This window comes from Mytilus californianus, unplaced genomic scaffold, assembly GCF_021869535.1.
Source record: "Mytilus californianus isolate M0D057914Y unplaced genomic scaffold, xbMytCali1.0.p SCAF_25, whole genome shotgun sequence".
NCBI classification, from domain to species: Eukaryota; Metazoa; Mollusca; class Bivalvia; order Mytilida; family Mytilidae; genus Mytilus; species Mytilus californianus.
Window position 1 is genome coordinate 2,974,295 of NW_026262674.1, and position 15,028 is coordinate 2,989,322.

The 15,028-nt window shown below is 32.5% G+C and overlaps 1 protein-coding gene across 3 annotated transcripts in view; it reads right to left on the reverse strand.

Annotated features, from left to right (window-relative positions):
* Positions 1-1,295: 1,295 nt before the first annotated feature.
* The window catches only part of LOC127732541 (U4/U6 small nuclear ribonucleoprotein Prp3-like), a 49,925-nt gene continuing 36,192 nt past the window's right edge, over positions 1,296-15,028 (reverse strand). For 2 of the 3 annotated variants that reach the window (XM_052241592.1, XM_052241591.1), the window contains exons 16-20: positions 10,677-10,790; positions 8,491-8,609; positions 7,375-7,461; positions 6,006-6,064; positions 1,566-1,745 (exon numbers count right to left, since the gene is read on the reverse strand). In XM_052241592.1, coding sequence (XP_052097552.1) covers positions 1,590-1,745; positions 6,006-6,064; positions 7,375-7,461; positions 8,491-8,609; positions 10,677-10,790 — 535 coding nt within the window. In that variant the 3' untranslated portion in view covers positions 1,566-1,589. Of the gene's footprint in view, positions 1,746-6,005; positions 6,065-7,374; positions 7,462-8,490; positions 8,610-10,676; positions 10,791-15,028 lie in introns of all 3 variants that reach the window. The other variant, XM_052241593.1, reaches the window with a different exon arrangement.

The following is a 15,028-nucleotide window of genomic DNA, read 5'->3' on the forward strand; positions in this document are numbered from 1 at the left end:
CTCCTCTGAAACTACTCAGCCAAATTTAACCAAACTTGGCCACAATCATTATTGGGGTATCTTATTTTAATAAAATGCTCCGCTGGGCGCAGCTTGATAGACCGCAAATTTTTTTGCAGTCGTATAAAAATGTGTCCGACAACCCCGCCTGCCAACCAACATGGCCGCCATGGCTAAAAATAGAACATAGGGGTAAAATGCAGTTTTTGGCTTATATCTCTGAAATTAAAACATTAAGAGTAAATCTGGCGGGATAAAAATGTTCATCAGGTTTAGATCTATCTGCCCTGAAATTTTCATTCAACCTGTAAACTGTAAGCAGCAATGAAAATCAGCAAAGTAAGATCTACAAATAAGTCAGCAGGACTAAAATTGTCAATTGACCCCTTAAGGAGCCTCATCTCTAGTACAAAATCTAGAGAATGTTTTGATACCACCACATTTAGTATATGCCTGCCCTAAGTCAAGTAATTTAGTGTTGTCAATTGTTGCTGTATTTCATATTTCTTTTCCTTTATTGTTTATTATAAATATTAATCAGGGCGTAAGTTTTCTCGTTTGAATTGTTTAAATTGGTCTGTTTTGGGCTTTTTATAGTTTGCTGTGTGATATGGGTTTTGCTCATTGTTGAAGGCAGTATGGTGACTTATAGTTGCTAACTTCTATGTCATTTGGTCTCTGGTGGAAAGTTGTCTCATTGGCAATCATACCATGTCTTTTAAGTTTTTTTTTGATAACATATCATAAAACGGGCGTATAAAAACTGGTATAGAATATTTTAATTGGTGGTAGAAAGCTCCTTTTCATTTAAATTATTGTTGTTGTTCAAGAGTTCGAGAATTTTAAACCATCAGATTTAAGGCAGTTATTGACATCTCACTATCATGAATTCCTTGATAAAGGGTTGCTGCTCACAAGGAAGCTATTAAACCAAGAGTTCTAAGTTGTGAAGTTGAAATCATCCCTTCGTAAATTTTAAGGACACATCAGGAGTTGGTTGACTGATATGGAATATCTGTTTCCAAGATGACGACAGGTATGTTCCAATTGTCGTAACCACAATAACATACTCTTTTCCCAGAACGTGACCTACTGAATTAAACTTATCACCAAGTTTGTACTTACATGAGCAATATGATGGGTGCCATATGTGGAGCAGGATCTGCTTACCCTTCAAGAGCACCTGAAATCACCCCCATTTTTTGGTGGAGTTTGTGTTGCTGTCTTTAGTTTTCTATCTTGTTTTGTATTCTGTTGTTTGTCTTTTGGTCTTTTTCTTTTTTATCAATGAGTGCCAATGAGACAACCCTCCATCCAAGTCAAGATTTATAAAAGTAAACCATTATAGGTCAAAGTACGGTCTTCAACACAGAGCCTTGGCTGACACCGAACAGTAAGCTATAAAGGGCCCCAAAAATTACTAGTGTAAAACCATTCAAACGGGAAAATCAACGGTCTAATCTATATAAAGAACGAGAAACACTTATGAACCACATCAACAAACGACAACTACTGAACATCAGATTCCTATGATAAGACTACATTTCATAGTAAATTCAACAAAATACAGAAAACAAATTTAATCCCTATCAAAGGTCATCTCCAGTGGTTTCCATGACAGCACCACTGTAAGCTAAGTCCCAGTAATGTTCAACACCAAATCTTTTGAATTGTTCTCTAGCGAAAGCTTCTGTCGGACACACTTTGAATTTAATTTCTGAGAATGCTCGGTTCTTTGTGGTACCCTGTAAAAAATAAAATTTTTAACACAAGCAGACACAGTTAAAGTCAAGTTACATCTAAATATTTTCATGCTGATAAAATCTATTTCCTTCAGATTCATTATTATTCATGGAATAACAATTTTGTGGATTACGTGGGTCAAGGTGAACTATGAATGTAAATGTTTAACGAAGTACAAATTTCTATAAGTTTATATGCAGAACTTGGTAAACAGTCAGGGGCGTTACTTAAACAAGTAACATTTTTTAGTTACTTATATAGGTAATTTTTGTTTTTAAAAATTATTAAATTACTCAATGGAGTTATTTTAATTTTCAATAGAAATATGGACTTAATGTAGTTTTAATGAATTTTTACATCATTTTAATACATGAAATTAAGAATTTATCAAATTTTAGAGGATTATAGAGATTATGGGTTACTTTAAAAATAATGACAAAAATATTACTTGTATCAGTTATTTTATACATCTTTGAAAGAATTAATGATTTCAATTATTCAAGGAATATATATTATTGTTTTGGGTTGCAAATTATAAATAACTTCAAGCTTGATTAAATCACAAGTTTCCATCTAATTATCTCTGTCTACCTTAAAATTTTTCAAGGAAAATTATATTTTAATAGTCCCAAAAGACCAATCTTTGACCCATAAGCGTCAATATGAAATGTAAGTGCATCAGAAAGGTAGCTAGTGTTTCAGGAGGATTAATTTCTATTTTTTATGGGAAAAATAACCAGATTTCTGTGAAATTTTTTTAAATCTAGTAAAATCTGTATGAATGGACACCTATAAATTTTTTTTCTCCAAAAGTTACTTATATAAGTAATTTCCAAAAATAGCCACGTTTTCAGCATTACTTGTATAGGTTATTTTGAAAGTTACTTGTTTAAGTAATGACCCTGACAGGTAAAACCACAAAATCAAATATTCGTGAATTTTTTTTTTTTCTCAATCCACAAAAATGAATTAATCCACAGAAGATTAAAATACTGTAAACCAACTTATTTTCACGGATACTTTATTTCTCGTTTAGCCCTTTCTAGCCCATTTCGCGATTATCAAAATTAAATTTACTTGATGTAGTTAAGTTGTGAACATATATTTGTTCCGCATAATACTTGTTCCCCCCGGAACAAACATATGGAAAATAAAAGTTCTTGGGAACTAACATTACCGTAGATACTCGCCTAATAGTCGATCCTACTATAAGTCGGGGTCCCTTTTCAGCTCCAAATTCTAAGGATTTAGTCTTGACCCTCGTATAAGTCGGACAAAATTTGGGCATTTTTTTTTTCAGCTGACAGTAACTGAACGCCGGTAAAACCAATGCAAATCCAGGAATAATATTCATTTCTGCATTAATGTTTGTTTGGTTTGAATTTAGTTGATGCTCATCATGATAATTTATATTGCTGTTAATAATAAAGATGTATTCATTTCTCTTGTTTTGTTCACTGTTCAAATGTCAGATTAGCCATGTGTTGTTTACGTAATGCATCAATGATTTTGTAGGGTATGACTAACAACCTACTGTTTGAGAAAAGCGAATATAAACCAATATGAACCTGAAAAATTTAAAGTCAATCAACACTTGATGAAAATATTTTTCACAGCATACATAACTCGGTGTTAAATGAGCATGAACACTTCATAATTCTTATTATATTGTGATGATTAAAGGATTAAAAAAATTAAGTGAAGCTAATCAATATATTAAAATAACTAACTCCAACTCATTAGTGTCATCTGTTTACCTATCACTGATAGTTTTCACACCTTTAGTGAATACAACTCTTTGTCTCTTAATTGGGGTTATCAATGGATTATATTGGCTTGTCAATCAATTTTGTAATTTTTGTTTACCTGAGACACTATAATGAATAATATTTTGATTTTGGGAATGAATCTTAAAATTATTTTTTGATTATTATATGATTTATAAGCATTGAATTGATATCATGATATCACAATAATGACACAATAACTCCGCTGAAAACATCCTTTCACATATTTGGTACATTGTTATCTCCTTTTCATTTTTGGTTCTTGGCTCTTCTTTTGGGTTTATAGGAAAACCATGTGACCATGAAAATCAATACACAAACCGGAAACAGTAGAATTTCAACACGAATTTGCAGAAAATGTTTACCCTGGGAACAGTATATCTAACGGGAAATGAATCTGATACGCTTTTCAGTATAAAATTGATAAAATCTCGGACTCCCCGAGACTTCCCGAGATTTACGGATTTTGGTAGCGTCTGACTGAAAAACTATCAGAACTGCTCAACAAATAAACCACATAACTCTAATTGTAAATAAATACAAGTTTTATCATTTAGTAGATATATTTTGTCATATAAAATTACCAAAATAAGTTTGATTTATTTGATGTGAAGTGTTTTATAATAGTTTGGGAATTTGTAAATCATCGCGGCAATGGCCGCCATTTTTTTATTACCTGGTTTGCATTCTGCACAATTCTGTGATGAAATGCTTGCGATTTTAACAAATTTGAAGTGACAGAATACAAGTTTGATACACTAGCATCACTATAAAACTAGTTTGAATGACATTTTGTTGATAATATCAGAAATTATTAGGATAATAGCGAGTCCGTTTTTAACACATGTCTGTTTCTGTATCGTATCTTTATTAATTATGGCACGACGATAAAATCGACTACAATCAGGTAGTGTCAAGTCCCGTCAATATATATGTTCCTGGTTTACCAAAGAACAAATAAAACACAAAGACAGTATTGAAGTCATTTATTTTCAACAAAAACTTTTTATTTATTGATTTATGTAGGTTTGGCAATCAAAAACGTAGTTTTGACCAGGAAATTCACTCCTGACCACTTTTCTCAAGCTTGGATTTTTCCTCTGGTCGCTAGATCTCGTCTATTAGTCGGCCCCCCTCTCTGGATTATGAATTTTACTCCCAATTTTCCGACTAATAAGCGAGTAGGAACGGTACATAATATTATTTCCACCTTTATAAGATATTTTCCTGGAACTAAAACATATGGTTTCATAATATTTGTTCCTTTAAAGAAAGAGCGTCATGTAATTTTGTTTTTACACCGGATTGCATCTTAATTACTGCTCACCTCACCAGTGTATGGCATTTACCTGTACAAATATTCCTGGAACTTTTATAATATAACAAATTTTCCACAAGAGCAATTAATGGGCGACCAAAACAAACAGCGCCCTAACAGTATTGGTGAATATTTTCCTCTCATAAAAAGCTGTAAATGAACAGTCAATGCATTCTCGAGATTTTGTTCTAAACAGTGTTTTGTATATACATGTACAATGTATATGTTGAAAAATGCTTTTGCCTCATTTGTTGTTACTTATTTGCTACTGTGATAGAAATCAGTATATTTGTTACAGGGAACTTAAAACAAAAGTTCCAAGTCGAAGTTTCATATGATACTAGTGGAAAATATCACAACATATATTGTCCATAATATTTATTCCATAGAACTTTCAGCATATAACAAAAGTTCCATTGGGAACTTTCATTATGTAATATCCTTTGTGAAGGAAATTTTCTTATATCATTGGATAAAATATTACATAAGGAAAGTTCCCAATGGAACTTTTGTTATATGATAAAAGTTCTTTGGAACAAATATAATGGGGAAACTTATATTCTGTCACAAAGTAAGGAAAAATCCAAGTTTTACATATTCGTAAAGATTTATATTCGCGATATTTTTCTACTCGCGAAAAGTCACGAAAAATAAATCACTCACGAAAATTAGTTGGTTTACAGTACATGTGATGTATTTGTTTGTAGTCTTCAATGTCTTGATTAATGTAAGTCCCCAAAACAGTTTAAATTTAATCTTGTGAGAATAAATCATTCTCAATATACATGGGATGGTGGTATACCGGTATTCATACAATGAAATCAGTATTTCTTCCTTTCAGACTCAATGATTGATTTATTAATTGCTGTTTAACACCACTTTCAGCACTATTGTCTTTATCAAGGCAGTCAGTTTTTATTGGTGGAGGTGTCCAGAGAGAGCCACTGATCTTGGGCCTGAAAACTGACAATCCAAGTCAATTAAGATTTGAGTCAAACTACCTATATATATCTAGCACGTGCGACATTCAAACTCACAACCTCAGTGTTGACTGGCTAGTGATACAGTAGACGAACTACTTAGACCACTTGGCCACCAAAGAACCTCTAAGAGATTTAATGAAAAGAAGAATTAATTTGTTAAAAAGTGAAACTCACCTCCCAGACTAAAGAACATTTATTGCTCTTATCTGTTTCTTCTTCTGAGTCACTGTCTTCTACAAAACACATATTTATAATGTACAGTAAAAAACACATATTTATAATGTACAGTACAAAACACATATTTATAAATAGGGAAGTCCATCCATGCCTATTTTTATTCTAAGAATAACCCTTGATATTTAATACAAAACTGTTGATTGCATCTTTAGGTGTGTTTTCCATGTTTGGTTGATGGACACACTATGAACTATGGATCAATCTTTTTTTTTGCAAGAAATCAGTAATTTTTATTGCATAAAGGGAGAAAACTCTTTTTATACACTACATGCTTTTTGTCCTGCAATGTTTTTGTACATCTACCATCGTGACCATGTTCACATACCAAATAAAATACACATACACTCTACCATGTATAAATATCTCAACACACAAATGTTAGCTCTTACACCTGTACAATATCATTATATGGTTCTCATTCTATAAATGATCATGAATACTTTAATATTATATAAATCTAAAACATAAAAAAAATAAACATGAATGTACCTTAAGGATGTACTTAGGTGAAATTAAAAAAATCTAGAATTCAAAATTGATACTATAAGTCAAGAGAGCATTAGTTAAGGAAAAAAATAAGCTAAAATATTGATAGGTTATGGGGTTCCTTTTTGAGATATTCAATTTTTAAAATATGGCGGGAAAAGGTGACTCTGACTTTTACCGTATATTTGCATTGGTATTATTTGGATCTTAAATCGAAAGAAAAGAAATCTAGAATCTGCTTAAATTTTGGTAAATGACCTTTAATGAGCTATTGAAGTCTTATATGAAAAGAAAAAAATGGGTGTTATGGGGCAAAATATTTTACCCTGTATCGTAGGAAAAAAATCAAGGAGACCAGACATCTGACAAAAATTCCTAAACCTGACCTAAGTACATCCTTAATTCTAGTTTACAAAGCACTTAAAATATTTGCAACACTGCAAAGAATATATAGTTTAACCTGCAGTTTACACTCCATTTCAAATATTTCTTGAAATTTTGATTTGAAAATGCAAAAATGCATAAAATGTGGATCAATCATGAGATGTCTGGTTTGAATAGGTTTAGTAGTTTCGTCAGAGAAGATTTGAATTTTTTTTTTTTAAAGACAATTAGACGCCAAGTGATGCCAAAAGCTCATTAAGCCCTTTCAGTCAGATAAGATTAAAAGTCTTATACATCATTTAGTCTCTGGTGGATAGTTGTCTCATTGGCAATCCTACCACATCTCCTTATCTTATATAGGGAAATTCAGGGAATAAATGATGCCACATATAAAATACATCATTAGTTGAAGCCAAAAGATTGTATTACTACTGACCATCATCCTTTGATCTTTTCTGTGTATCTTCATTCCACTTTATTCTGTGCATCATTAATCTGCGGAATTTTCTTTGCTGTTTCGGACCTAGAAGAAAGTTCACAAAAGTTACCATTCCATGATAGTATGTTTAATATTGTTTTATCTATACTTTTATTATGCCCCCCCCCCCCCCAAGGTAGTTTTTGATGAAGTTGAAGTCCAATCAACTTGAAACTTAGTACACATGTTCCCTATGATATGATCTTTCTAATTTTAATGCTAAATTAGAGTTTTGAAACCCAATTTCACAGTCCACTGAACATAGAAAATGATAGTGCGAGTGGGCCATCTGTGTACTATGGATACATTCTTGTTTTATCTATTATTTCATTTACTCTAAATTCATTAGTTTATTGTAGATTGTATGTTGATTTCTTTTGGTTTTTGGTTATGTCATTAGGTTTGTGCCTTGTTGACGTATAACACATCTCCATTTATTCATACATAAAAGGATCCACAAATTACATTGCAATCTTTATGACACACAGCCAGCCTAACTGACAGATGTAGGAGGAGTTACAAAAGTGGGTTGGACCAGTAGTGTATACATACCTCCCTCCACCACAACAACATTACAATCTTTATGACACACAGCCAGCCTGACAGATGTAGGAGGAGTTACAAAAGTGGGTTGGACCAGTAGTGTATACATACCTCCCTCCACCACAACAACATTAAAATCTTTATGACACACAGCCAGCCTAACTGACAGATGTAGGAGGAGTTACAAAAGTGGGTTGGACCAGTAGTGTATACATACCTCCCTCCACCACAACAACATTACAATCTTTATGACACACAGCCAGCCTGACAGATGTAGGAGGAGTTACAAAAGTGGGTTGGACCAGTAGTGTATACATACCTCCCTCCACCACAACAACATTAAAATCTTTATGACACACAGACAGCCTAACTGACAGATGTAGGAGGAGTTACAAAAGTGGGTTGGGTCAGTAGTGTATACATACCTCCCTCAACCACAACAACATTACAATTTTTATGACACACAGACAGCCTAACCGACAGATGTAGGAGGAGTTACAAAAGTGGGTTGGGTCAGTAGTGTATACATACCTCCCTCCACCACCACAACATTACAATCTTTATGACACACAGCAATTCCTGTCATAAATAGCTGATTCGAGTTGGCTTCTACTTTAAATTTCTTTGCTGGATTTTTCAAATCTTTCAATCTGAAAAATAAATAATTTTTAATCAATTTGATGAGATACTAATATTAATCACTGTGCTTTTTGTTTTTCACAACTTACTAAGAACAACTTTGCCTGAAGCAGTTAACATTTCAGTTTTTGTACTATCATACATTTAAACTGACATGTCAGCAAAGTCCCCACAAATATTTGTGTGAAGCACAAAAACAAATAACAACAACTGATATAAACAAAGCAGTACACGGGGTATAATTTCAAAAATTTGACACCATAAAGTAATTACAGATATGATCTATCTAGATTCAAAGTTTTGTTTTAAACCTGAGCACTATGATTTTTTGGGGTATTTTGACAGCTATTTCGAGAATATTGACTATATGAATGATATTATGAATTGATATTATGAATCAACTTTGGAATTATTGCGAACCCTATGAAAGTTTTCCACAGTGCCATCTCTATCTTGACCAGGTATTTAAACTTTTGCAAGTTCACCTGTCCTATTGAATAAATACAATAGCTATTGTTCTCTGTGTAGTTTATTCTCTGGGACCTTTAAATTTCTTCTAAGAGAAATCTATCATTCATTGATTAAATTACCTGAGTAAAAAAATGATCTTATACATAGACAAAAATACTTTTTTTATACTCATTAACTGCGTGTGATGATGTAGTTATTCAATATTAATAATATATTTTCATTCAGTTTAATATAAACATTGATTCAATCATAAAAAGTTGATTTCTGACAAAACTTTCAACATTGTTCCTTTTAAAAACAAAATTTGTTTGACATGAATAAGAACTTGAAAATAATGATGTTTCAAATTAAGATCTTCTTAAATGTATTCTATAACTAAACAAAAAAAAATCAAATTTCAATAGGAACATTGATAAACATGATAAAACTATTGAGAATAAACTACACAGAGAACAATAGCTATTGTATTTATTCAATAGGACAGGTGAACTTGCAAAAGTTTAAATACCTGGTCAAGATAGAGATGGCACTGTGGAAAACTTTCATTGGGTTCGCAATAATAGCGTATTCCTGTATAACAATTTTCCTTGAAAACCTAGCACACATAGATGTCTTCTAAATTTGCGATTTTAAAAAAAAACATAAAAACCCTAAATTTGATACATGGAATCAATTTGGAAGAGCATGTTATACATTTTTGATCAATTATCCTTGAAAGCATAGCACAAAAAGAAGTTTCTCAAAACTTGTGCTCTTTTTAACAAAAGCAGTTTTTATCACACTTTTTTTTCTTTTTTTGGCAGTGGGAGTAAATTTAGAATAGCATATTATACCTATATAGGTGTCAGACCACCAATTAAAAATTCTATTCAACCAAATTTGCAATTTTCACAGCTTTCTAAATATTTTACCTTAAGATTAACTTCATAGAAACCAGGTATATCATGAATTGTACATGTATCACCTTTCTACATGCCAATTTTCAACCCATGTTTAAAGTCTTGTAAAGAAGAACTGCCTTTCGGAAGCCAAGTACTACTAAAATTAACCCCTGGTTTTCTGGAAATCTTAAATAAGTATACTATGGAGCACATTAATCCTCAATTTTTAATGCAAACTCATAGACAAGTAAATTTTGGCTCAAAATGGTCTAAATATATTTCTCTTTCACCAAAAGTTTCATTTCTGCAAATTTGTTGGTTAGTTTAAGTAAACTATGACATCAAAAGCACTATTTTTTGTAAGTGTAGGGCTACTTTTACATAAGTTCTAAATTGGAGGGAGTAATTGGTGGTCTGACACCTACATCAATTTTTGGTAAAATTCCAGCACAAACCGATGGTTCTCAAAATTGATTTTTTTAAACACAAACTAAGTTACACTATTTATACTTACTCCATCAGGTATTCAACACTTCAAAAAAATAAAATTAACATAAAGAACTTACGGGTAACTTTTTAATTATGGACCCAAAATTATGGCATAAATAGTCAGAGTTTGTATATATCATATATTAACATACATCAAGGGAAAAAAATATTGATTTGAAAAAACAGATTTTTAGGAATTTTTTCCTTCAAATATATAGAAGTCAAATAGACATATACCTATATACAGAAACATGAACACCAAGGGTAGTATCTTCTTTTATTTTTCTCATTTTCTTTTCTCTTCGCTGCTCTGTTGTCAATTTTCTGGCTGCATTGGCCTCCTCGTGAGCTCTGTAAATTAAAATAAACTTATTAACAACTTGTTCAAATTTGCCATTACCGAATCTAAATGATTATGAGTAATTAAGTAGTTATAAGAAGATGTGGTATAAGTCTAATGAGACAACTCTCCATCCAAGTCAAAATTTGTAAAAATAAACCATTATAGGTCAAAGTACTGTCTTCAACACGGAGCCTTGGCTCACACCAAACAGCAAGCTATAAAGGGCCCCAAAAATTACTAGTGTAAAACCATTCAAACGGGAAAACAAACACTCTAATCTATATAAAAAATAAAATGCTCCGCAGGGCGCAGCTTGATACGACCGCAGATGTCAAACTCTGAACAGTTGGGGCAAGTATGGACACAACATTCTAGCTTGATACAGCTCTGAATTTGGATTGTGATAAAATATTTGACACAGCATAGGTTTCTGACACAGAATGAATGTGGTCTAAGAACTTAAAAATTTTAAATTAGACATTCACCTATTATGGTCCAATATCCAAAATCTAAATACATGGTTAGATTCAGCATATCAAAGAACCCCAAGAATTCAATTTTTGATGAAATCAAACAAAGTTTAATTTTGGACCCTTTTGACCTCAATGTGGACAAAGTTGATAACGGGGCCCAAAAATCAAAATCTAAATACATGGTTAGATTCAGCATATCAAAGAACCCCATATATTCAATTTTTGTTGAAATCAAACAAAGTTTAATTTTGGACCCCGATTTGGACCAACTTGAAAACTGGGCCAATAATCAAAAATCTAAATACATGTTTAGATTCAGCATATCAAAGAACCCTAAAAATTCAATTTTTGTTAAAATCAAACTAAGTTTAATTTTGGACCCTTTGGACCTTAATGTAGACCAATTTGAAAACGGAACCAAAAATTAAGAATCTAAATACACAGTTAGATTCGGCATATCAAAGAACCCCAATAATTCAATTTTTGATGAAATCAAACAATGTTAAATTTTGGACCCTTTGGACCTCAATGTGGACCAATTTAAAAACGGGGCCCAAAATCCAAAAACTTAATACACAGTTAGATTCGGCATATTACAGAACCCCAAGAATTCAAGAATAAAACCCCATTGAAATTGGTCAAGAAATAAGCAATTTATACGAAGTATCTTCTTTTGCACAATACTGTGCAATTAAATATTTCTTGCTATTGCGCAATACTGTACAATTGACAATTTCTTGCTATTGCGCAATATTGTGCTATTGGATATTTCTTGCTATAGCGCAATACTGTGCAATTGAAGATTTCTTGCTATTGCGCAATACTTTGCAATTGAAGATTTCTTGCTATTGTGCAATACTGTGCAATAGAAAATTTCTTGCTATTGCACAATACTTATTATATAATAATTTACACATCCTGTTTGGTGTGTATCTCCTACCATATCATTATTATTTGCTTTTAAATATAAATCAGAAATAACCAACTTGAAATGGAAAATTTTAAAAGAAAAAAAAAAGGAAAAAAAGAAAAAAAAAGAAAGAAAAAAAAATCCCCCCCCCCAAATTTTTAGAACCCCCTAATGATTCATCACCCCCAAACTCAATCCCAGCCTTCCCTTTGTGGTATGGTACCTTGCAGTACAATTTCAGAGAGATCCATACACTTGAACACAAGTTATTGTCTGGAAACTAGAAAAATGCTTATTTTTGGCCCCTTTTTGGCCCCCAATTCCTAAACGTTTCGGGCAATTACCCCCAAACTCAATTCCAGCTTTCCCTTTGTGATATGGAACCTTGTAGTACAATTTCAGAAATATCCAAACACTTACACACAAGTTATTGTCATGAAACTAGAAAAATGCTTGTTTTTTGCCCCTTTTTTGGCCCCTAATTCCTAAAATTTTGAGGCAATTACCCCCAAAATCAATTACAGCCTTCCCTTTGTGATATGGAACCTTGTGGTACAATGTCAGAGAGATCCATACACTTAAACACAAGTTATTGTCTGGAAGTTACAAAAATGCTTATTTTTGGCCCCTTTTTGGCCCCTAATTCCTTAACTGTTGGTACCATAACCCCCAAAATCAATCCCAACCTTCCTTTCGTGGTATTGAACCTTATGGTGAAATTTCATGGAGATCCATTCACTTAAACTAAAGTTAGAGTGCGAAAACCAATGTGTCTTTGGACGACGACGACAACGCCAACGTCATACCAATATACGACCAAAAATTTTTTAATTTTTGCGGTCGTATAATGAGAAACGAGAAACACTTATGAACCACATCAACAAACGACAACTACTGAACTTCAGATTCCTGACTTAGGACAGGTGCAAACAATTGCAGCGGGTTTAAACGTTTTAATGGTACCAAACCTTCACCCTTATCTGAAACAGGTCTTTTTTTGTTCTATTTGTATTCTCAGACAACCTTCAGGTTGACATTTACTCAACAAACAGTCACTGTATTAATAATTTGACTTTTACTAGTACATTTACTACAATAAAATGCTCCGCAGGGCGCAGCTTGATACGACCGCAGAGGTCGAACCCTGAACAGTTGGGGCAAGTATGGACACAACATTCAAGCTTGATACAGCTCTGAATTTGGTTTGTGATTAAATATTTGACACAGCATAGGTTTCTGACACAGAATGAATGTGGTCTAAGAACTTAAAAATTTTAAATTGGACATTCACCTATTATGGTCCAATATCCAAAATCTAAATACATGGTTAGATTCAGCATATCAAAGAACCCCAAGAATTCAATTTTTGATGAAATCAAACAAAGTTTAATTTTGGACCCTTTTGACCTCAATGTGGACAAAGTTGATAACGGGGCCCAACAATCAAAAATCTAAATACATGGTTAGATTCAGCATATCAAAGAACCCCATATATTCAATTTTTGTTGAAATCAAACAAAGTTTAATTTTGGACCCCGATTTGGACCAACTTGAAAACTGGGCCCATAATCAAAAATCTAAATACATGTTTAGATTCAGCATATCAAAGAACCCTAAAAATTCAATTTTTGTTAAAATCAAACTAAGTTTAATTTTGGACCCTTTGGACCTTAATGTAGACCAATTTGAAAACGGAACCAAAAATTAAGAATCTAAATACACGGTTAGATTCGGCATATCAAAGAACCCCAATAATTCAATTTTTGATGAAATCAAACAAAGTTAAATTTTGGACCCTTTGGACCTCAATGTGGACCAATTTAAAAACGGGGCCCAAAATCCAAAAACTTAATACACGGTTAGATTCAGAATATTAAAGAACCCCAAGAATTCAAGAATAAAACCCCATTGAAATTGATCAAGAAATAAGCAATTTATACGAAGTATCTTCTTTTGCACAATACTGTGCAATTGAATATTTCTTGCTATTGTACAATACTGTACAATTGACAATTTCTTGCTATTGCGCAATATTGTGCTATTGGATATTTCTTGCTATTGCGCAATACTGTGCAATTGAAGATTTCTTGCTATTGCGCAATACTGTGCAATTGAAGATTTCTTGCTATTGTGCAATACTGTGCAATTGAAAATTTCTTGCTATTGCACAATACTTATTATATAATAATTTCGGACGACGCCGGACGACGCCAGACGATGACGATGACGACGACGACAACGCCAAGGTCATACCAAATACGACCAAAAAATTTTTAATTTTTGCGGTCGTATAAAAACTACTGACCCTTCAAGATCTGGAGAATCAGAGCTCACCCCTAGTTTTTGTGGAGATCCATGTTGCTCAATTTTAAGTTCTCTTTGTAGTATTTTGTGAACCTATACATTTTGATTGCCCCTTTCTCCTTTTTTTTCTGATGATTTAAACATTTGCTTTTAAGTATTTTATTTCTTTGCAGAGTTATATTTTTTTTGGCTATAACATTTTCAATTTTTTTACCCAAAAAGTACAAAATTTGCATATTTTTCTCACATATTTGTTATTGTGAAATTTTGAGCGCATTCAAATACCACAAAAATAAATATTTATGACATGAGAGATGTTATCCACATAGACAAACGTAGTGGTAAATTATTTTGTTGGTACAATGTACATGCGCTCTGTATTTGCGGGTCTAAAAACTATGCAAAAGATGACCAAAATCATTACATTTTTTACGAAGTCTTGGATTTCAGTTTTGCCACATCTCAACTTTAAATCAGACATAATTAGAAATCTTAAAATAAAGTTAATATTTCTGTAAAACTTAAGGCCAAATAAGGCCCTTATCACACTCTGCCCTAT